Here is a 24,336-nt window from a genome sequence, read left to right as displayed (position 1 = left end):
AGAACAGCTTCAGGTTAAGTACAGACTGCTGGAACGAATTAAGTACTTAACCCGAGGTACCACTGTATCCCACCCACCCTTGTTGAAGGGGGTTTGGATGAAGCAAAGCTGAGTCCCTCTGCCCTCCCTGCCAACAGGGATCTCTAAACCCTCGGTCAGTGCACACCCACCCCTCACCCACCCCCTCGCAGCCAGGATCACCTTCAGATTCTTGACGGGCACAGCAGGGTCAGAGAAGAAGCTCTGGCGGAAAGTGATCTCGATCCCGGCTTCTTTGACTCGCTCTTCCAGGTCATCCAAGGTCTATGGGAATGAAGAAGGAGGCATAGAGATAAGGAAGGAATAGCTGGTGTTGGAGGGGAGCAAAGATTCAGTGTATAAGTAATGCTAAAATAGGGGATACAGTGGTGGTTAAGGATAAGGGTTTTAAAAATCAGCAGTGCACGTTCTCTGTGCTTCTACAATCTCACTGGTAAAGTACCTTTTGCAATGGTAAAGGGACCCCTGACCATTAGGTCCAGTCGTGGCCGACTCTGGGGTTGCGGCGCTCATCTCACTTTACTGGCGAGGGAGCTGGTGTACAGCTTCCGGGTCATGTGGCCAGCATGACTAAGCCGCTTCTGGCCAACCAGAGCAGTGCACGGAAACGCCGTTTACCTTCCCGCTGGAGCGGTACCTATTTATCTACTTGCACTTTGATGTGCTTTCGAACTGCTAGGTTGACAGGAGCAAGGACTGAGCAATGGGAGCTCACTCTGTTGCGGGGATTCGAACCGCTGACCTTCTGATCGGCAAGTCCTAGGCTCGGTGGTTTAACCCATGCAGCTTCCTGAGAATCTCTGTTTCTATTTTATTCAAAAAAAAAATTCTAGCCCCTGTGGCTGTAGGGCGATTACTGAAAAATATTCAGAAACCTGTTGTTGTTGTTGTTGTTGGAGAGGGGACAGCTTCACTGAGCAGGAGTTCTCCATAAATCCTTGCCTCTTGCCATGGCAAACAAAACCAATTTTGTCGAAACATAGGTGACAGCTAATTTGGCTCCTCTTAAGAGCCAAATTACGCATTACGTTAAATGTGCTTAAAAAACAAGAAGGATGATGATGGTGATAAAGAAGAGGCAATGTAAGGGCCCCACCCCACGCCCAAACCAGACAGGAACTAGCAGTTACCAAAAAGATATCCTTGCCTTCTTGCACTGGTTTAATGAGAATCGCCCCCAAGCTATTAGCTCTCCACTGGGCTATTTGCTTGCTGTGAGTAATAGCCTGTTTGCAAGTAAAGGCCTAGGCAGGGAACAGGCAGGACAGGAAAGCTAATTGACAAGAGTAGGGGAGGAGGAGGATAACAAGGAGTTTGCTGGCAATCCTTTATCAGCGAGAGACAGGCAGGAGTCTCTGGAGGAAAAGTTCTGAGTGTGAGGAGAAGTGTTTACTGTCCCAACCCCAACCCATTTCCCAGTGACGGATTTACGTATAAGCTAAACAAGCTATAGCTTAAGGCCCCACTCTCTTGGGGGCCCACAACAAATTTAAAGGGGAAAAAACACCTGGATTTACATTTCCAAAATTTAAGATAAAACACAAATTAAATAAAACCTACATAAAGCAACACTGTTTTGTGTTGTGTAGGCTCCTATGATGTTATGGGCCCCACCTGCTCCCTAAAATATCACTGGTTTGCTCATTTCTATACATAGGGTGCCTACATTCTGCATGGACTGGTTGCAAGGCAACATGTGCAAATGGCTTTAGAGACCTATTAGGTCCATAAATTACCATATAGCATATATTCAGCACAAAAAACAGTGACAATTTGTGAACAAAGGACAGCCGGACATATAAAGTAGCTTAGGGCCTCATCAAACCTAAATCCAGCCCTGCCCTTTCCTCACACTGAGCCATAATCTATTCATTTATTTAATTTTATCTAACACGGGGTTGGGATGTTACTGGACTCCCATCTTCCATCCATCCCAGCCAATAGGCAGGGACTGGTTCAGTCCAGAAGCTTCTGGAAGGCCACTGCTTCCCAAGTGCCACAAACTTAAGCACACCCAACGCCATTAGCATAAAGTCCGCAGAAAGCAATAGTGGTGGCGTTCACTGCCTAGGAAAATCCACTGGGTAAAGGGTGGTGCAGCATAGCTCAGTGGCAGAGCTTCTGCCTTGCGTGCAGAAGGTCCCAGGTTCAGTTCCTGGCATTGCCAGGTAGGGCTGCAACCCAGAAGAGCTGCTGCTGTCAATCAACGTGGTCAGTACTGAGCCAAATGGCCCAATAGTCTGACTCAGTAAAAGGCAGCTTGCTATACAGGTGTCGAAAGTAAGGAGCGTGTCCTCTCTCTCCAAAATAAAAAAAAAGTTCGTTTAAGCACACTTTCGAAAATGCATGACTAATGTAACATGGAAGTTTGGCGCCTAACAGTACAGGAATCTGTGCTGCATTGTGAGCCTGGTGTAAATAATAATAATAATAATAATAATAATAATAATAATAATAATATAATACCTTCCCCCAAGATTCTGTAAGAACCATGGGATGGCTTCTGTGACCAGTCACGTATTGCGCCAATCAGCACAACTATGGTCAGACAAATTTTCTAAGTGGCTCTTTTTAAGGACTGAGATTAGACAAAGGGGTTTCTTCAGCTGTAGGAGAATTGCCCGGCCTTTGGGAGCTTGTGGAAATGTACCACAATGAGGCACGGAGGGCTGCAGCCCATTTGCTTATCGCGGTCCACACAAAAATAGCTTCATTAGCTTAACATTTGCATTAATGTGATGGACATGTCGGACCGCAGCTGGTAGAAATGTTCCACTTCTTTTGTCGGTGCGATTTCCTTGTCTGAAACTGGAAGTGGTAATTCTTCTTAGGACATCTTGGAGAGGGAACAGCACTCGGCAGAGATCTTAGATGACATTTATTAAGATTCAGTAGGAAAAAGGGACCGAGAGATATGCTTCATGCCAGAGACAGCAGTCTAGAGGCAGACTAACAACATCCCTGCCTCCTCCTGTTTTCGTTTTATCCATGCCTCTCCTATCTCATTCTTTTCTTCTCCTCTCTCTCAGCTGCCTAACTTCAGACTGGAAGCTCCATGCAGCAGAGACCTCTCTCCTTGCTGCTTATATTACCCAGCACATTAACAGCCTGCATAATATTGATAGGTAAAGGTAAAGGGACCCCTGACCATTAGGTTCAGTCGTAGCCGACTCTGGGGTTGCGGCGCTCATCTCACTTTATTGGCCAAGGGAGCCAGCGTACAGCTTCCGGGTATGTGGTCAGCATGACTAAGCCGCTTCTGGCGAACCAGAGCAGCGCACGGAAACACAGTTTACCTTGCCGCCGGAGCGGTACCTATTTATCTACTGACACTTTGACATGCTATCGAACTGCTAGGTTGGCAGGAGCAGGGACCGAGCAATGGGAGCTCACCCCGTCGTGGGGATTCAAACTGCTGACCTTCTGATCGGCAAGTCCAAGGCTCTGTGGTTTAACCCACAGCGCCACCCGCGTCCCATTAACAGCCTGCATAATATTGATACAATTGTACTAATCAAGCACAAGCTGATGTGTTTGACATCTTAGATCGTTTTTACTGTAATACTGTGGCTTTTAGTTTGCATACTTCCTTCTGATTCTTTTTTACTAAGATGAAAGTGAGGTTTAGAAGCACTGAAAGTAAAACAAACAAATAAGGTCTTAAAGATAACTTGGGTCTTGATAAGGACTAGAAACTTATTTTGAAAGAAAGCTGAAAGTTTCAAGGTTCTAATATTACAGTATGGTGCATGGATTTGTGTGTGTTCAGGATAAAGCATCACATACGGATGAGGATTTTTAAGATGATGAACTTCAGTTGGATTGTGTTTGGGGATGATCAACCTCAAGGTTCCATGTTCAGCTCAGAGAAGGGATTTTTGTGCTATGAGACAAATAAACTCTGATAGCCTGCTGAAGTTTGGGAACCCACAAGATCAGTTCTGGTAGATAAACGACTCCTTAAAACAGCCTTTCCCAACTTGGTTCCCTCAAGATATTTTGGACCACAACATCCATCAGCCCCAGTTTGGTGTAACAACCATGAGAGTTGCTGCCAGCACTAGAGAATAGATTGGCTCTGACACAGTACCAAGAAGATTATTGTGTTCCACAAAATATAGCCCATTTGTTTGGTGCCGCAGAACTTAATGGGAACCCTTGAAAAGCAACTCTGTTTTTGGCTGTTGCCAGAATCAATCAATCCGCAGACAGCTTTCCAGGTCATGTGGCCAGCAGGACTAAACTGCTTCTGGTGCAACGGGACACCATGACGGAAACCAGAGCACATGGAAACATTGTTTACCTTCCTGCCACAGTGATACCTATTTATCTACTTGCACTGGTGTGCTTTTGAACTGCTAGGTTGGCAGGAGCTGGGACAGAGCAGCGGGAGCTCACCCTGTTGCTGGGATTTGAACCGTTGACCTTCTGATCAGCAAGCCCAAGAGGCTCAGTGGTTTAGACTACAGCACCACCCGTTCCCCTATCAAATCTACTTGCACTGGTGTGCTTTTGAACTGCTAGGTTGGCAGGAGCTGGGACAGAGCAGCGGGAGCTCACCCTGTTGCTGGGATTTGAACCGCCGACCTTCTGATCAGCAAGCCCAAGAGGCTCAGTGGTTTAGACCACAGCACCACCCGTTCCCCTATCAAATCTGTGGTCCTTTTAAGTGCTTAAGCAGCACTGCTGTCTGGGTTTTTTTTTTGGGGGGGGGAGGGTTGGGCAGGATGTCCCAGGATGCCCGAAAGGTGTGTCAGGTGGGGGATTTCTGCTCAGGGCTGGGGTCTCTCCATACCGAGGTGAACACCTCTGTGGTCTGCTGTATGGTGGCGATCTTGGTCCAGCTCCACTTCTTGAAGAGCTGCACGCGGGTGGGGTTGTGCAGAGTGGCGGACGGGTGCGTGCGGAAGAAGGTGGGGAAGCGCTGGCGGTTGGAGAGGGCTGGAGAGCTGGAGCCGTAGGACAGCTGCAAGGAAAGGAGGAAGAGACAGGAAACAGGGCTTTAAAAGGCTGAGACCGCCAACACCGGCCTCATTCAGTCTATGGGTTCAAAGTTTCCCACCCATCGTTAACTGTGGCACAGAGACACCACCCAACCCTTCAAATCACAGAATCAGGAAGGGATCACGAGGGTCATCTAGTCCAACCCCCTGCAGGAATCTTTCACCCAACGTAGGACTCGAACCCACGGCCCTGAGATTAAGAGTCCCATGTTCTGCCGACTGAGCTATCCCTCAGGGCCTTGCCCTCAAACCTGCTTTCTAGAGGTGCTGGCGGTGGATGCCAGACACTTCCAGGCGGCCTGTTTATTGAAGATTCTTCCTGATTTGTTTGCAGGGGGGGTTAGATCAGGAACGGATAAAACCTTTGGCAGCCCAAGGGCCACATTGTCTTCCGAGGGCCAATGGTGGGTAGCACCACACCTGCTATTTAACATGCATTCGCTCTGATTTGTTTTGCGGGGGTGTTAGAGGACGTTGCATCAAAGCAAGCGCCGCTTCCCATATTTCCAACATGTTTTCTTGCCACTTTCCTTACTGCAAACAATTCGGTCATTTTTTCTTTGTTGCACAAGACCTTCTAAACAGCTATAATGGTTTAACCCCAATCAGCTGGTGGGTGACTGAATCCCACCGAAAATGTGTGACTGTCTGGAAGCACCCACTGTGGGGGTCCCAGCCCCGCAGAGAAGCTTCACCCGGAAACCTTATCTCCCAATCCTAGGTGTGGGCTGTGCTAGCTTAGTGTCTACAGAAGTGCACTCTGCACACGCTCAGAGGTACTCTCGCCACAGCTTCCAGTTCTAAAAACAGGTTGCTGAGCTGAACCCTGCTTCGAGGGAAGACCCGCCTTCCCCATGAAAATCCACAGGCACCACACACACACAAACGGATACACAAAGTGAAAGGTATGCTCACCACAATAAGGTTCCACATGCGTGCTGCTTCGGCCACCAGGGTGGAGACACTACTGCAGCCTGGCATGAGGATGATCTTGATGGGGTCATTGTAGAGGAGCTCGTAGAGGAATTTGGTGGCCACACCTGGTTCGCACTGCACGGAGCGGGGCGGACAGAGAACAAATCCCGTCACAAAGGTGGCAACGTACGGTATATCCCTAACCTGCACGCAAACACTCCCGACACACTCGGGGGAACAAGCCCAGGAGACAGCTGGGGGAAAGGCTAAAATCACATACTAGGTATTGTACATGACGCGGACGCAGGACGTGGCTCCTGTCCAAAAGAGCTGCCATCGACTTAGCAGGCACAGAAGGTCAGTGCTTGAGAAGGCAGCGTTGGAGACAGGATGGGAAAGGGTCAGGTGGCCGTGAAAATTTGGGCAAGGCGATGTGCCATGGGATGAAAGAAGCTTTGCTAGCAAAATGGATCTGCAGGATGGAGAAGGGAGCTTGACGAACAGAGAGCTGAAAGGCCCTGGGGGTGTGGGGACTGTGGCTCAGTGATAACTAGCACATGATGCTGTGCATGTAAAAAGTTTAACCCCCAGCATAGTGCATTACTGACTGAGACAGACTAATAGTTCCCTGTGTTCCTAGGGGTGCAACGCTAACCTACACTCTCAGGCAAGGGCTCAACTGTGTTTCCTTGGTTTCACTCCTATGGCTGGTGAGAGGGAGAGGGAGAGCTGCAGATGAGCTTCCCCCTCTCAAATGCCTTCTTTTCCTATCCCCACCCTATGAAAAAAGCGTAAGGACCTGGAGAGGCCTCAAGTGCTCAGGGCTTAAGGAACAAGGCCAAGAGCGGTGGACCAGAGTGCTTGGTTTGATGCAGGAACCGGGAAGGAAAGCTATTTTCCTTTAAACAGGCCATCTACACATCTGCCCTGAGCAGCAAGGGATATGTGAGGGCGGGATCAGAATGGTCCCTCTGTTTGCAAAAACGTAAGACGACAAAGCAGGTTTTTCAACAGCTGCTGAGATTTTGATGGGTGGGTTTCCTCCTCCCTTAGGTCTTGTATGGGGCTGGTTTGCCCACCTTTCTGTTGCCATTGTGCAAAATGAAAGATGGGGCAGGAGGAAATGCAGGCCAAGCCGTTGCATAACAAGGGATGGCTTTTTCGTGCCAAGGGACCCATCTCCTCCTGCACTGATCCTGATATTAATGGCCAGCGGAAGGGCTGCCCCTGCACCCCCTTCTTCCACCAGCACAGCATAATGGGAGACCAGCCTCCCCTGCCAATTGGGATTGGAGATATCCTGTCCCTGACCATGGAGGCTCCATTCTTCGACATCACAAGCACAGCACAGAAAAACGTGGCCTGCCGGCATTCTGAGCAGCAGCTTGGAGAGGCAGGTTCCCAAATATAGCTGCCAATTTACCCTCCGCTTCCGAAGGACTTAAAGAGACAAGGAACACCTTTCTCCCTTTCTGTGCAGCTAAGATCTTCCCACACACCCCACCTGACCTCCGCCCTGCTGCGTTGCACTTTCTCTCTTTCTCTCTCTCTCTTTGGGCAAATATACTAGGCATCCCACCCTCTACTCCCCCCCCCCCATTCCAAGAACCGCCAGGGCTGCCCATCCTGCTCCTGGCTGTGCGCCTCCACCGCAAGGGGATGATGAATTATTCAGGGCATAGCCACCCGGGAAAGAGGATCAGTTTCCATGGCAACCCCATCGCAGGCGCTGCCACGGCAACCTGTCAGCGCCAGGGAGCGGGGCTTCAATTGGGAGGGAACAAAGGGAGGAACGCGGGGCACAGGGCGGGTGGGGGACCAGGAAGCACCCAGGGTAGCCGAAGAGTGAGAGAATAGAGAAGAATCGGCACAGCAAAGGCAGCTTTTTTCGGGGTGGGGGGGGCGAGGATTGATGCATATGCGTGGGAGGAGGGACAGACGAGACCACAGAGATTGACGGAGGGGCAGATGGATGAGTGGCTGTGAATTTGGGGATCGGGCACGGAAGAGAGCAGCGCTTCTGGAAACGATGGCTGGGGACAAGGAAACGGGCAGGACAGATGGAGAGGCGGCAGACTCGGTTTTGTGGGTGAACAGAGAGATGGGGGCGCTTAGGGTGAGGTGCACAGCGCTGGATGTGGAAGGAACACACCACTTCTGGCAAGAAGCGTGGGCAGAGCCAGACAGAGAGTGGGAGGGCACGTGTGTTCGTGGAAGGCGGAGTGGCCACGGAATGGGCACTGGAAGCCGATTCGGCTTTCCGTAGTCTGCCCGTTGCTTGCACCTGCAAGTGAAGGGGAAGAGCGGCTGTTGCGTTTCAGGGACTCCCCACAGGAATTTAATTTCATTTATTAAATTTGTGTGCCACCCATGCTCCACTGATCTCGGGGGCCTTTTGCAGCAGAATAACACACAGCCCATAATAGAAGAGCAAAAAACTGTGACAGCAGGATGCTGGGCTCCATGGGCCTGTGGTCCAATTCATTCCCGAAAGGCTCTTCTTACGTCGAAAACCTGAGCCGCAAACTCAAGTCCGCTGCAATATGGGCCTTCTTGGAAAAGATGAACACACACAGAGAGAGGTCTGTCTTTACCTATGACCATGCTCAGGGCAATGCAAGCAATCTACAGGCACCTGCCACTCAGAGGGCCAAAGGTATGTACTCCAGCAGATGCCACCTCCCAGTTTGGGGAGATGAGGAAATGTGGCCTGGTTTTATTGCAACCTGGGAAACAGAGAACTACGATTCAATGGCCTTTCCAGTACTACCAGTGAAAGCCAAAGAGCTTGGCAACAAGAACAAGGGCATGGCTTCCTCCCAGGCCCTGCTTGGCTGTGATGAAACCCTAGAAGGCTGAAGCCATACAGTGAGAGCTCCTCTCTCTCCACCCCCTTGTGTTGCCAGTTGGGTTCCTCTTCTTGTTCTTGACCTCTGGCACATTTCGATGCTCAGAGAAAACTGGTGACGAAAACAGAAGAAGGGCCTGCTGGATCAGGCCAAAAGCCCAACTAGGTCATCAAATCAGAGGCGTGTGGGAAATCTGCACGCAGGACCCAAACAAAAGAATTGTTTTCCCTCCTGAGGTTTGCAGCAACTGGTGCTTAGAAGCACCACTACTCCTGGACATTAGTAGAGGGAGGTGTCCTGCTGCTATCCTGAAAGTCACTGAACACAGAAGACAGAAGTGTGAAGAGCTGGGTGGGTGTTTAGGAGCATGGGTGAACTGCCAACAGGTACGAATGCACGTATTGGAAACCAGACAGGATTGGCACCTGAAGAATGGCACAATGTACATTAGAGGGGGAAGACCGGCCCCTTTGAGAAAGGGGCCGTGGCTCAGCAGGAGAGCATTTTGCTTTGCAAGCAGGAGTTCGCAGGTTCAATCCCTGGCGCCTCCAGGTAAGACTACAAACGGCTCCCTGTCTGAAACCCTGAAGAGCAGCTGCCAGTCAGTGTTTTTGTCCCCTGTTGGAAACTCTGGAGAGCCCCTGAGAGCCAGCATAGATGGTACTGAGCTCAGCAAGACAAATGGTCTGACTCAGAACGAGGACGCTTCCGATGTTCCTGTAAACACACGGCGGGCACAAACGCACAACAGGCAGAGTGAATGAGTACACAGAGGCATGAATGCGCAGGGAAAGAAAACAAAACAAAACAAAAAAAGGGACGGGAGAGAAAGAGAGAGCACGTGGCAAAATCTGGCTGTACAAACCACCATGCTGTTTGCCTGTGGAATCAAATTGGACAGAACCTTTGGTTGCCGTTCCATTGCATTCGTACCTAAATGGCTAAGTCCCACTTGCGTAGGACAGAGACTTAGAACAACGTATATACAAATATACAGTAAAGCAGTTAGAGAGGGAGAGGGCAGCATGCCTGAGAAGGCTGAGCTCGAGGCCCAGATATGCCTGCAACTCAGGGGGAGACCCTGGGACAGGTTCCCAGTTCAGGCAAGACCTGGGCCAAGTTAGAAGTCCTGCCTTGGACAGTTTGCCTCTTGAGGATGCATGCAGTGCCTTCTAGCTTTGCACACCCCTCTTAATTCTGTCTCATACTGGCTGTGACACACACACACACACACACACACACACACACACACACACATCCTGGAGCGGGAAAATTCATTTATGACTTTGGTTCAAAAGGTACCTCTAGGAAAGAAAGAACTGACAGGGTTAAACAAATGCTAGGATTCTTCCACCGCCCTCCACCTCCTGCCGCCATAACTCCTTGTTGAATTCTCTTCAATGTCTAACCTTGGATCCCCATTCCCACCACTGGGTAAATTGGCTGGGGATATAGTTGGACTGCAACTCCCATTATCCCCAGCCCACTTAGCCAGTGGTAGGAATGATGGGAGTTGTAGTCCAGCAATGTATGGAGACCCAAGGTTAAAGAAGAGTACTCTTAACAGAGGTCAGCAATCCCAGAAACAAGCTTTAATCAAGCTCACGGCTCTAGGAAGAGGCAACGGAGAGCCAAGTGCAGGTGAGCTTCACCTGGGCTGCGGCTCAGTGGAAGAGCTTCTGCTTGACAGGCAGAAGGTTGCAGATGGTCCCATCCCTGCCATTACCAGGTGAGGCTGGGAACGTCCCCTGTCTGAAACCCTGGAGAGATGCTGCCAGACAGTGCAAACAGCACTGAGTCAGAGGAACCAATAGTCTGACTCGGAATAAGGCAGCTCCTGGTGCTCCCTCTCAAATGGACCACTTGCCCTCCTGCAATCTCTACCCCAGGAAACCGATCCGCACTGGCACCAGCAACCACCCACCTTGGTGCCACATCATCCCATCTCCCACCCCTAGGACCTCTCGTTTGGATCCCAGTCCAAGAGACAGTCTTCCCCTTAGAGACCACCAAAGTAGTCATCACCCACAGCCTGGTCCATATTGCCAGAGGGGAAACCGACACACAGAGAGGATTCCTTCTGTAGCCCTGGCACGCAGGACTCCATTGACACCAACAGATCTAATGCTGCTCTTCCCATAGCCACAAACAGTAGCACCATCCCTGCATGCTGATCCCTCCATTCCCTTGACAGAAGCGAGGTCCTGCCTCTCCACCTTGCAAGGAAAAAAGCATGGGGCGGGAGGGAGCACATCTCCCTATGCCTCCTTCTGTCCACACCATCAGTGGGTCACCTGGTAAGTCTCAACACGAATCTTCCTCTCGTGCAACCCACCTCGCATCAACGTCCCTGGAAGCCCCCCCCCCCACTTCCCACCAGCTCCACGTCTGATCGCGGCCCCCAGGACTCTTCTCCCACTGCATGCACTGCTGAGACTGCTTCTTCCATTTGCAGACTTCTTGCCTCCCTTTTCACCTTGACTGCTGCTGCCATGTTGGGCCAATTACCCCACTTTGCAACCCTGGCTTGCATCTCTCCCAAAGCCCCAATATATCTCTGTGGCACATCTCTCCCAACACCCCTTTTCCGATTAGAGCCTCCCCATGCCCAGTTTTCCCCCAGCCCTCTCTGCCTTCCTCTCTTGGCAGCAGATGGGACCGCAAGGTTCTCTGTCCAAAGGAGGTGCTCCGGCCCCACATGAAAGGTGAGGGGGCAGAAGGGGACCATCCGCGGCACTGCCCTGTTCAAGCTTGCATCCCTCCGGCCTTGGCCAGTTCCCTTGCCCCTCACCTCCCAGCTCTCATGGGCTGCTGACTAGCTGTCTTGATACCTTCCCACACATCTGCTTCCTACTTTCAAGGTCTTTTCATCCATCCCTTCTCCAGGGATGCAGACCAGCCCCAGGCCCTCAATTACTCCTGTGAGTCCATCCACCCAGGGCTCACTTCGCTGCACTTGCACCAGGAGGCGCACCATCAACCCCTGCCGATGCCCCCCATCCTGCCCGTCCAGTGTGATGGGATGTCGTCGTCCCCCGTCCCCCAACCTCCAGAGCCGCTCATCCCCGCAGCGATGCCCACGTGTGGCCCCTGAACGGGCCGGGGGCGCTTGGGAGGGTGGGGTAAGGCTGGGACGGGTCGCAACGTCGTCTCACCTCGCTGTCGCGGTGGTCGAGGCGCAGCTCGTAGTCGGGCAGGATGTCCCTACGGCTGTTGACGTCGTCGAGGGCCATCTGGGCCGAGGGCAGGCAGGCTTGGCCCCCGGGCCACCCGCCGGTCATGGGGAAGAGCGCGCCGATGTGCAGCCTCTTCTTGCCTGCGCCCAGCGGGGGAGAGAGCAAGAGCCAGCCCGTGAGCACCAGCAAGGCCGCCTGGGCACCCCCGGCGGGGCGCGGGCCGGGCCAGGCCATGGTGTGCGGCCGGCCGGAGGTCAGGGGCGGCGGCGGCGCTGGCGGCGAGGGCGCGCGGCGGCGGCGCTGGCTGCACTGTGCGGCGGCGGCGGCGAGGGCGCCAGAGCCGGCTCCTCCATGGCGCTGCCCGGCGTCGGTGCTGCAGTGAGCGAGCGAGCGGGCGAGAGAGCCAGCCGAGGGGGGAGGGGGAGGAGGAGGGAGGAGGAGGAGGAGGAGGGAGAGCGGGGAGGGGAGGGGGAGGGAGAGAGGGAGGGAGGGGGCTGATGTCAGCGCGGAGCCGGCGTTACTCCGGGGCTGGGGAAGGGGGTTGCGATGAGAGCCCACCGCGGCGCCACGTCCCGGCGCAAAGGGGTGGGGATGGGGACCAGGGCAAGCGAGGCGAGGGAGGTAGAGGCCGAGGAGGCGGTGGAGGAAGGCGAGGGGGGAGCCACAGGAGGAGGTGTGGGGAAAGATGGGGGTGATGGAGAAGAGAGAGGGGTGGAGGACGGGGGATATGGAAACAACTTGGGATGATGGAGAGAAACAGGAAAGGAAGGACGGGGCGCTGGTGGAGAGAAAGTGGCAGGGTGATGGGGAAGTCAGGTGAAGGAAGCGGGGAGGACAGGTGTGCGTGTCTGGCTGCGGGGAAGAGATGGAGGAGCAGAAGACATCCAGGGATGGGTGGAGGAAGAGGGGTGGGTGGCTAGAGGCGCTGAGAGGTATAGATTGGAAATGGAGAAAGGATCAGAATAGAAATCAAAGAGGGGTGGATGGGAATGAGGGGCAAAGAGTTGGGGCGGGGAGGAGAGGGAAATGGCCTGTAGTGGTGGGGGATGGAGCAAGAGCACGTGGTGGAGGAGCGCCAGGAGATTGTGGAGAAGTGAGAATAGGATGGAGAGAAAGGGAAGGAGGCAGGGAGAATCTGGCTGGTAAGGAAAGATGCTTGAATGGAGACTCAGAGTGAAGAGGCAACGGAGGCCCAAGGAATGAAAAGTCAGGGGAAGATGGAGAGAAAGAGGCAGCTGGAGAAAGAGAGAAGTGGATGGATGATCAGAGAGAGGGCATGTATACTAAAAAGAGGAAGACTAGAAGGACCTCAGGCTAGCTCCAGGTCTTGCTGGGGCCCAGCTCCCATGAACACTGACCATGCTGGGTGGAGCTGATGGGAGTTGGACACCGACAACCTCTGGAGAGCCACAGGTGTCCCACATGCCTGTGTTGAGGGGATGGAGAAGAGGCTGGCGTAAAGAGTCAGTGAGGGGAAGATGCATGGAGGTTTGTGGAAGGAGGTGGCACAGGCCTAAAGTATGGAGGAGAAAGATGGTGAGGGCAGAGATGAGGGAGGGAGAGATGGATTGAAGGGGTGGAAAAGCAGCTGGTGGCGAAGCGGGGCAGAAAGGGAGTAGGCGAGACAGGGAAAGATGGACCTGATGTTGAGAGCTGGGCTGCTGCAGGGAGGAAGGGAAACTGACAGGGGTGCAGAGATTCAGAGAGAGGAAACACAGCGATGGGGTCAAGGATGAAGGAGGGTTGAAGAAAAAGCTGGTGAAAGGGGCCTCCAGACTCTCCCTGTTTTTCTGGAGGGAGTCACTCACATCCCAGAACTTTAGGTTTGCGCTATCAACGTGGGTGGAAGGGCTTTGTTGCCCTAACAAGTCCACTTTTTTAAAAAAAAAAGAAGAATTGGGAGCTTTTTTTGTAGTTTGGGAAAGTGATGGGGAAATTCACTGAAAAGTGTGGAGTGAGCAAATGTCTAACAGGAAGACACAGAAATTAAATGGACGCAAGCAAATCAGGAGAAACGCTCATTGTCACATAACTGCCCCACAAACAGATCTGAACTAATGCTCAGTGAAGCCTGGATGTAAGGCATTTCCGGACGGACAAGCTGTTGGGCATTGTTTGTAAGGAGATTAGATGACACACTGGCTATTTAATGAGCGTTCACTCTGATTTGTTTGTCCGGAGGCTGGACGACGACATTGCATCCAAGCAAATGTCATTCCACTTGCCTTATCACAAGAGTCCGATCTTCTCGGGAATCAGGGTTTCATTTCATTTACCTATTTTTGCACATGAGTTCCCGTAGTTGTGCGACCTGAACTTGCTGATATGCGACTGGATCCCACCCCAAAACAAGCGAGAGCCTGGAAGTGCCCGTAATCTAACCTCTGCGTAAGCTGGGCGCAAGCAAACGAGGACAAATGCTGAATAAACGGATCGTCTAGAGGCAAAGCAGAGAGAGCAGGGAAGAGAGGAGAGGAGATGGGAGAAGCTTTGTGGAGGAGATGCACAGAGATGGGGGGGGCAGGGGAGGAGGAAGAGGAGAAAAGGCAGATGGGATCGATCAAAACAGTTGATACCGAGGGAGAAGCAGAGGGGCAGTCTGAGAGGTGCGGAGGACACAAGGAACAGCTGAATGAAGGACAGGGGTTCACAGCCATCGGGGCAGGGTGTGGGGAGCAAAGGGATCCCAGCCCCACATGCAGACCGAGCTCCATCTAAGGGGTGCATCATGCTTCTCAACTTCCAGCTGACCAGAAGAAACTCTTTCTATATATTAGTTCAGCAACAGATAAAGTGGTGGTGGTGGGGACCTGATGTGAAAACAAGCTAAAATAATAATAATAATAATAATAATAATAATAATAATAATAATAATAATAATTTATTTATACCCCGCCCATCTGGCTGGGCCTCCCCAGCCACTCTGGGCGGCTTCCATAAAAACCAAAAATACAGTAAAATATCACACGTTAAAAACTTCCCTGAACAGGGCTGCCTTAAGATGTCTTCTGAATGTCAGGTAGTTGTTTATCGCTTTGACATCTGCTGGAAGGGTGTTCCACAGTGCGGGGGCCACTACCGAGAAGGCCCTCTGCCTGGTTCCCTGTAGCTTTGCTTCTCGCATCAGATCTGTTCCCTTTCCTGCTGTGTGTGGGGCGGGCGGGGGGGAGAGAACAGTTTTCTGGTTTAGAATAGAGACACTGGGGGTCAGGATTCCTAGATTCACTGGAAGGGGAGCCCAGATGATACAACGATGGTGGTACACGTGTGTGTGTGTGTGTGTGTGTTTGGTGGTACTGGTGGAGGGGCGCGCGCGCACTGTGAAGTCCTCGGCTCTTTTCCCAGCTTTGGGGAACGGGGAGGAGGTTGGTGTATGTCAGCAGCTCCCCTCCCTGCTGGCTGCTGACATTTTCCTGGCACGGAGACATGCGGAGGTGGCTGGGAAAGGAACGGAAGCAAAGCAAGGAATAAAGAGCTTCCCTGCAGATCAATGTACTTTCACCAGCCGCTCGCTGGGGTTCACCCCTGGCGGGGAAACGGAGTCTCGGGGAGAGGAAAGGGCACGCACAGAAGAAAACAGGGAGGGGAAGTGGAAGCAGAAAAGAGCAATTCTCGGTTCTCCAAATCTCCCTGTTCTCACCCATCAGGGTCTAGGGATAACCAACGTGGCGCCCGCCCGGTGTTGCTGAACTACAACTCCCATCAGAGGCAGCATAGCCAACGGTCAGGAATGAATGGAATTGTAGCCCACAAACCACCAGAGGGCACCTCATTGGCTACGCCTGCCCTAAGCTAGCCTTCCCTCCTCACCCTTCTCTGGCTCTTTTGGACTACAACTCCCATCAGCCCCAGTCTTTGGAAACTGCATTTCAAAACATCTGGAGGTAGCCAGGTTGGTGCAGGTTGCCCTGAACCCTACTAATCTTTCAAGGAAACCAGGGGTTTGGGGTGTCCTCCCAGACTTAGGAATAGGACATTTTCCCAGAGGGACAAGGTGCCCACATGCACCCAGAAGAACATAATGGACTGACTCTTAACATAGCTGGAGGGTGACATACAGGGGCCTCCCATATTTATTTTAGGGCCTAGAAGAAAGTTTTAAGTGCCATCTCCAAAATAAAGGAGATGTCCAGTTGTGGACGACTCTGGGGTTGCACACTCATCTTGCTCTATAGGTCAAGGGAGCCAGCGTTTGTCCGCAGACAGCTTCCAGGTCATGTGGCCAGCATGACTAAGTCACTTCTGGCGAACCAGAGCAGTGCACTGAAACGCCGTTTACCTTCCCACCAGAGCGGTACCTATTTATCTACTTGCACTTTGACGTGTTTTCGAACTGCTAGGTGGGCAGGAGCAGGGACTGAGCAACGGGAGCTCACCCCGTCGCGGGGATTCGAACCTCCGACCTTCTGATTGGCAAGTCCTAGGCTCTGTGGTTTAACCCACAGCGCCACCCATGTCCAAAATACTTAACTTTTAAAGCACATCTATGGGCCCAAAGCTATGGTCTGCCATCACCACCTCTGGGCAAAAAAATTAGAGCCTCTCAAAAGCTCAACAAGTAGGTCACTTGGCAGGCTGCTTGCCCCTCTAAAGACCTGTGCAGTCACTTAGATCTTCAGCAGCTGGGTCAGATGGCACGACTGGGATGCAGCATAACATAAGGTAAGTTACATCAGCACTACTGCCACCATATGAATATCTGGTAAAGAAAATATGAAGTGGGTACCCAAACACATCTTTGTGCCAAAGGTGGGTCGTAGATCTCAAGAAGCTGAGGACGACTGACTTAGATCATCTGGGGAACTTTTATTCATGGGACCCCACCCAACAGAATACGAGGCCGGTGACCCCAAATGGGCCTTTTGCACCATAGCTCTTGCACCATGGAATGCCCTATCCCTCTGCCATATGTGAAATAGCATTGATCCAGTGGCTTCCGATGTCTTGTGAAGACATTTTCTTCATTTGCCTAGAATTTCCCTGACCCACAAGAATCTCTTGTTTCCGAATTCCTGCCCCTGGTTTTTATCTGTTTTCATACCGACGGTTTACTGCTTTTAGTATGCTGTTTTACTGTTTTTTATGTTATTTTTGTACACCACTTAGGGATTTATTTATTTATTTTAGATATATAAAATATCATGCAGGTTAGGAATGCTTTTAAATACAATACAATGAATTTTAAAAGTGATATAAAACAACATAGTGCTTACTCATCCCTGGCAGAGGATGACGAATTTTCAGAGAGAGGCAGTCACATGGGTCTGTGGTGGTCTTTAAAACCCCAAAGGACGGATGCCAAAAGAGAGGCAAACAGCCCATGAAAAACAAGGTGGTTACCTCATTGCTTGGTATTCAGTAATCTGATGTCATTACCTAAATGGATGGACACATTCTGGCCGGGAAGGAAGAGGTCATTTTGCTGCTTTTTGGCCTAGGCAAGCCACACACTCGATAGCCGTGTGGGAAGGGGGACAAGACGGCCTCGGTCCAGTATACCTGAAGGAGTGTCTCCACCCCATCGTTCTGCCCGGATGCTGAGGTCCAGCGCCGAGGGCCTTCTGGCGGTTCCCTCATTGCGAGAAGCAAAGCTACAGGGAACCAGGCAGAGGGCCTTCTCGGTGGTGGCGCCCGCCCTGTGGAACGCCCTTCCAGCAGATGTCAAAGCGATAAACAACTGCCTGACATTCAGAAGACATCTTAAGGCAGCCCTGTTCAGGGAAGTTTTAAACGTGTGATATTTTACTGTATTTTTGGTTTCTATGGAAGCCGCCCAGAGTGGCTGGGGAGGCCCAGCCAGATGGGCGGGGTATAAATAATAATTATTATTATTAATAATAATAATAATAATAATAATAATAATAATAATTAGACACCTAGAATCATCCCCTACCCATGTCCTTCTTGTAGCTCCTTGAGAAGTCCCATCTCACAATAAGAGGGACAGTACTGCAGGTAAGAGAAGCTGATGCATCTACCTGGCGGCATTTGTTTGAATGCATTAGCTGTTGATGGGGAGCCCAACCACTAGGGAAGCTGGCTCCTGAAGGAAAAGGCTGTGAAACCAAAGCACGTTTGATGTGAAAATGCTGTTTACAAAAACAGCCTTCCCATAGCATGTACATATATATAAATCTGCGCTCCAGCTGGAACGTATACAATTTCATGCATTAATAACCTCAAGGCTCAGTTATTGCAATGCTTGGGCCTGGTCTGGAGGCTGCCACTTGTGCACCAGTCCAGATGGTGGCTAGACTGCTGGTGGGGGCAGACTATCGCTGGCACATTTCTCCAGAGCTTGAAAGCTTGCACCAGCTGCCTGTATGCTGTCAGGCCATGTCCCTTGAGCTTCATGGTTGAGTTGGCTTTCAAACCCAGGTCTCTGTAGCCCAAAACCCATCTCTGATATATGGAGGAAGCGAGCAGAATGGTATGCACCCTAATGGCCATGACTGAGAAGTTTAACATATGGGTACTGGTCCTGATCTTTGTAGAGAAGAGAATATTACCAACTGCAGGCAGGGGAAGAGATGCATCTCAGCTGGTAGATCACCCGCTTTGAGGGCTTAGGGTCCCAGCTTCAGTCCCTGGCATTCTTGGGTAGGGTAAGACTTCTGCATGAAACCCTGGAAAGTCATGGGTGGGCTAGATGGAGCAATGGTCTGATTCAATATCAGACAGCTTCCAGTTCCTGCATGCTTTCTTTTAGCCAAGGCACTGCATCAGAGCTTCTAGGGGGAAAAACAGGCTCAAGCTTCCCCACCCCCTGATCTTTTCCCTTCTTAGAAAACTTTCTATTTTGTACACATTCCTGCTCAGGTTTCCATATCTGGAATCACGAGGCCGATGGTGGTGTGCATCTTAAGAGACATTTCCCAGAACATGGACTACTGCAATGCGCTCTACGTGGGGCTACCTTTGAAGATGACCCGGAAACTACAACTAATCCAGAATGCAACAGCTAGACTAGTGACTGGGAGCGGCCGCCGAGACCATATAACACTGGTCTTGAAAGACCAACATTGGCTCCCAGTACGTTTCCGAGCACAATTCAAAGTGCTGGTGTTGACCTTTAAAGCCCTAAACGGCCTCGGCCCAGTATACCTGAAGGAGCGTCTCCACCCCCATCGTTCTGCCTGGACACTGAGGTCCAGCGCCGAGGGCCTTCTTGCAGTTCCCTCACTGCGAGAAGCCAAGTTATAGGGAACCAGGTAGAGGGCCTTCTCGGTAGTGGCACCCACCCTGTGGAACACCCTCCCACCAGATGTCAAAGAGAACAACTACTACTAGACTTTTAGAAAACATCTGAAGGCAGCCCTGTTTAGGGAAGCTTTTAATGTTTGATGCATTATTGTATTTTAATCTTTTGTTGGAAGCCACCCAGAGTGGCTGGGGAAGCCCAGCCAGATGGGCGGGGTATAAATAATAAATTATTATTATTATTATTAACATTCCATGTGGATCCTCAGAGCTAGAAGGGTCACAAACGCAGACACCCACACGCCTTGAAAATGGGATTGTGAAAGGCAAAAGATTTATACGATCTGAAGAGAAACCAGCCTAATTTTGATCTCATGGACAACACCCCAAAGGCCTCAGGTTCAAAGCTCCACAACACTAGTAGCCTGTCTGAACGGCAGGGAGCAGCAGGGTTGGAGGGGAGCAGGTAAAAAATTGCCCCGACTCAAAGAACCTTGACTCGTAAATCTAACACGGACTCCGATGGCAGTGTTGGCTAGTGCCCATTGGCACTGGTAGGGCAGAAAGCAGGGAACCAGCCAGTAGGTGGCGCTAGAGCCAATGCGAGGTGCAGCCGACTTATTCACCTCCTTCCTGTTGATTTCTAAGGAGGAGGAAGCTGACAGACAGTGCTGTCTTTCCCTGGAACAAAATCATAGAATCATGGAGTTGGAAGGGACCACAAGGGCCCTCTTGTCCACCCCCTGCAATGCTGTGGGAAGTTAGAAGGCAGGCAGGTCAGGCTGGTCAAGGCCAGATTGAAGCTATTAGGGCAGTGCCCCATATCCCTACTACTGGATCAGCCTCCACTGTTTGAGGGATGAGTTAAGGATTAAGAACATATAGAACCATAGAGTTGGAAAGGACCCCCCCCCACACACAAGGATCATCTAGTCCAATGCCCTGCAATGCAGGAATACAGTGGCACCTCGGGTTAAGAACTTAATTCGTTCTGGAGGTCCGCTCTTAACCTGAAACTGTTCTTAACCTGAAGCACCACTTTAGCTAATGGGGCCTCCCGCTGTTGCCATGCTGCCGGAGCACGATTTCTGTTCTCATCCTGAAGCAAAGTTCTTAACCCAAGGTACTATTTCTGGGTTAGCAGAGTCTGTAACCTGAAGCGTCTGTAACCTGAAGCATCTGTAACCCAAGGTACCACTGTACACAGTTGGCTCACAGCCTTGACGTTATCAGCACCATGCTCTAACCAACTGAGCTAACGATATAACCTAAAAAGAGACTCCTGGATGAAGCCAATGGGCCGACGAGTCCAGCACCCTGTTCTCCCAGTGGCCATCCAGATGCCTGTGGGAAGCCCACAAGAGCACACTCCCTTGTCCTGCCATTTCCAGCCACTGGTTCACTGACCTGAGGTGATTCATTGCCCTTAGGGCCAGTGGGCACGTCTGCATGTGGATGTCAGGCATAAAACCCTTGTGAAGGTGCTGCCAAATGGTGATCAATCAGGAACAGGCCACAGCTCAGTGAAACAGCAAAAGCTTTGCATGCAAAAGGTCTCAGGTTCAATCAAGTACATTTCCCAGCACAATTCAAAGTGTTGGTGCTGACCTTTAAAGCCCTAAACGGCCTCGGTCCAATATACCTGAAGGAACGTCTCCAGCCCCATCGTTCTGCCCGGACACTGAGGTCTAGCGTCGAGGGCCTTTTGGCGGTTCCCTCACTAACCCAGAAATATTACCTCGGGTTAAGAACTTTGCTTCAGGATGAGAACAGAAATCGTGTCGGTGGCGCGGCGGCAGCAGGAGGCCCCATTAGCTAAAGTGGTGCTTCAGGTTAAGAACAGTTTCAGGTTAAGAACGGACCTCTGGAACGAATTAAGTACTTAACCCGAGGTACCACTGTATTTTACTTTTAAAAGACAACTGAAGGCGGCCCTGTTTAGGGAAGTTTTTAATTTGTGACGCTGTATTGTTTTAAATATTCAGTTGGAAGCTGCCCAGAGTGGCTAGGGAAACCCAGCCAGATGGGCGGGGGATATAAATAATATATTTTTAATATATTCTTCTTCTTCTTCTTCTTCTTCTTCTTCTTCTTCTTCTTCTTCTTCTTCTTCTTATCAGGCAATGAGAAAGGCCTCCCTCTAGGCCTGAGACCCTTGAATGCTGCTGCCTCTCAGGATACACAACAGCAGCTCCCTTGCTGTCTGGAGCCCACCTGGGTGAAGATTCCCGGAGAGAAGCTGTAGAGCAACCCTGGCGTCTTCCATACCAGTTCCTGTTGACTTTGGGGTGGGGGTTGCACATGAACAATGTGTGTCAAGAGACTCAAAACCAGAGAGCTTCTGACGGGTTAGAGGAGAAAAGGAGCCGATCTGACTTTTGACAGCATAAAGAATGACCCAAAGGGAAAGAACAGAGGAAGTGGCGTCGTGACAAGAAGGCTCAGGCTTGACGGAGAGACGAAGTGTGCATGCAGATGGGCCTCGATGGAGACAGTCTGGCCACATCAGCGGCGGCGGCTGCTCTGTTAAGCACCGCCAATCATCAAGGATTCTGGGCAGGTGTGCCCCACATGGGGGGGGGGGGAGAAACGGACTATTGCCCTTGAAAGCAACAGTTGAGATGCATCAGTGATACATGGGGAACACTGAGTGCTGGCCGGTACAGAAACTGGGGTGGGTAGAGGGAGAGGAAGGTTTTTTACCCTTTAGGCTATTTTCAGCTGGAGTCACAGCATGAAACTGATTCTGCAGCCAACCCCGCAAAATGCCCTTAAAACCAGGGGAGACAGAACGTTATGGAAAGGTTCAAAGCACACGTTGAAAGAGAGAAGCTGGTGCTTTCGGATGCATGGATGAGAGATAGTTTTAAAGCGGAACGGTTAAGATGTTGGCTTGAGAAAAGGGAGTAAAAGGTAAAGGGACCCCTGACCATTAGGTCCAGTTGTGACCGACTCTGGGGTTGCGGCGCTCATCTCGCTTTATTGGCCGAGGGAGCCGGCGTTTGTCCGCAGACAGCTTCCGGGTCATGTGGGCAGCATGACTAAGCCGCTTCTGGCGAACCAGAGCAGCGCATGGAAACGCCGTTTACCTTCCCGCCGGAGTGGTACCTTTTTATCTACTTGCACTTTGACGTGCTTTCGAACTGCTAGGTTGGCAGGAGCAGGGCCTGAGCAACAGTAACTCACCCCGTCACGGGGATTCGAACCACTGATCTTCTGATCAGCAAGTCCTAGGCTCTGTGGTTTAACCCACAGCGCCACCCGTGTCCCGAGAAAAGGGAGAGTCGGGCAGTGGCGTAGCGTGGGTTGTCAGCACCTGGGGCAAGGCAAGTAATTTGCGCCCCCTAACCCTGAGTGAACCAGGTAGGGGCAGAGAGCTGCAAGTGTGAGCGCGCCCCCCCCAGATGTTGCGCCCGGTGCGGCCGGCCCCCCTCCACCCCCCACACTACGCCACTGATGCTCAGCCATGGACTTCACGGGATGAGCTTCGGCCAGGCACTCTCAATCAGGCAAATCTACCTCACAGAGCTTTTGTGAAGATAAAGTGGGCTGATCCTGAACTCCTTGGGGAGGAAGGGTGGGGTCTACATTTAGGTTAAATGAGTGCCATGTTTTCTAACCCTTAAGCCGTCCCGTATCCTAGATTTAGTTACAGTATTATTTTATTAGGTTTTGTGTGTTTAAGCCACCCTTCACTATAGGGTTCCCAGGGTGGGTTACGATGACAAAATATACAATTTTTAAAAGAAAGTAAAACTATTTTGATTATAAAACCAGGAAAAATGTTCCGCATGGAACCGAACAGTATAAATTCAGCCAAAGACAGGCACCCCACAAAACAAAATAACTTCAACATCACAGGCCAGGGTAAAGATACCTATGGATTGACCAAGGTCAATCAGCTGTGAAGGAAAGGCACTCTTTGTGTGCTCAGAGGTTAACGTCCACAATTTTTCATGTTCCATGTCACATCTGTACTATTCATCTTCTCACAGAACTACAATTCCCAGAGTGGTTTAACAACCAGCCTCTCATCTCTGCGGAGCTCTGTGAGAAGAAGAAGAGTTTGGATTTGATATCCCACTTTATCACTGCCCTAAGGAGTCTCAAAGTGGCTAACATTCTCCTTTCCCTTCCTCCCCCACAACAAACACTCTGTGAGGTGAGTGAGGCTGAGAGACTTCAGAGAAGCGTGACTAGCCCAAGGTCACCCAGCAGCTGCATGTGGAGGAGCGGAGACGCGAACCTGGTTCCCCAGATTACGAGTCTACCGCTCTTAACCACTACACTGGCTCCCTGTGAAGGGAACAGGGGGTCTCCTAACAACTCTCAGCACCCTTAACAAACTTCAGTTCCCAGAATTCTTTGGGGAGAAACCATGACTGTTAAAGTGCAGGTGTGCGCATCAAAATCCTCTCTTATTTGTAGCTAGTTATGCCAACCTAGCAGTTCGAAAGCACCCCCGGGTGCAAGTAGATAAATAGGGACCGCTTACCAGCGGGAAGGTAAACGGTGTTCCGTGTGCTGTGCTGGCTTGCCAGATGCAGCTTGTCACGCTGGCCACGTGACCCGGAAGTGTCTGCGGACAGCGCTGGGCTGGCTCCTGGCCTATAGAGTGAGATGAGTACACAACCCTAGAGTCTGGCAAGACTGGCCCGTACGGGCAGGGGTACCTTTACATTTACCTTATGGTGAAAGAAACGGCATCTGCCACTGCAATCTTATGTAGAGCCTTCCCTTTGGGGTGGTAAAGGTAAAGGTAAAGGGACCCCTGACCATTAGGTCCAGTCGCAGACAACTCTGGGGTTGCGGCGCTCATCTCCCTTTATTGGCCGAGGGAGCTGGCGTACAGCTTCTGGGTCATGTGGCCAGCATGACTAAGCCGCTTCTGGCGAACCAGAGCAGTGCACGGAAATGCCATTTACCTTCCCGCCAGAGTGGTACCTATTTATCTACTTGCACTTGGACGTGCTTTCGAACTGCTAGGTTGGCAGGAGCAGGGACCAAGCAACGGGAGCTCACCCCGTTGCGGGGATTCAAACTACCGACCTTCTGATTGGCAAGTCCTAGGCTCAGTGGTTTAACCCACAGTGCCACCCGGGTGGTAGCTTTCATTTATTAAATTGCAAAGGCTTGTTTATGCACTCAAGGAGT

At 51.2% G+C, this 24,336-nt stretch overlaps 1 protein-coding gene across 1 annotated transcript in view; it reads right to left on the bottom strand.

Annotated features, from left to right (window-relative positions):
* Positions 1-24,336, bottom strand: part of GABBR1 (gamma-aminobutyric acid type B receptor subunit 1) — a 184,814-nt gene that overhangs the window by 55,935 nt on the left and 104,543 nt on the right. The window contains exons 7-10 of the mRNA XM_079958764.1: positions 11,962-12,122; positions 5,958-6,092; positions 4,835-5,005; positions 202-303 (exon numbers count right to left, since the gene is read on the bottom strand). Of these exons, the coding sequence (XP_079814890.1) occupies positions 202-303; positions 4,835-5,005; positions 5,958-6,092; positions 11,962-12,122 (569 nt within the window). The remainder of the gene's footprint in view (positions 1-201; positions 304-4,834; positions 5,006-5,957; positions 6,093-11,961; positions 12,123-24,336) is intronic.

Source organism: Podarcis cretensis (assembly GCF_951804945.1).
Source record: "Podarcis cretensis genome assembly, chromosome: 2".
Classification (NCBI taxonomy): domain Eukaryota; kingdom Metazoa; phylum Chordata; class Lepidosauria; order Squamata; family Lacertidae; genus Podarcis; species Podarcis cretensis.
This window is presented reverse-complemented; position numbering and strand designations above follow the sequence as displayed.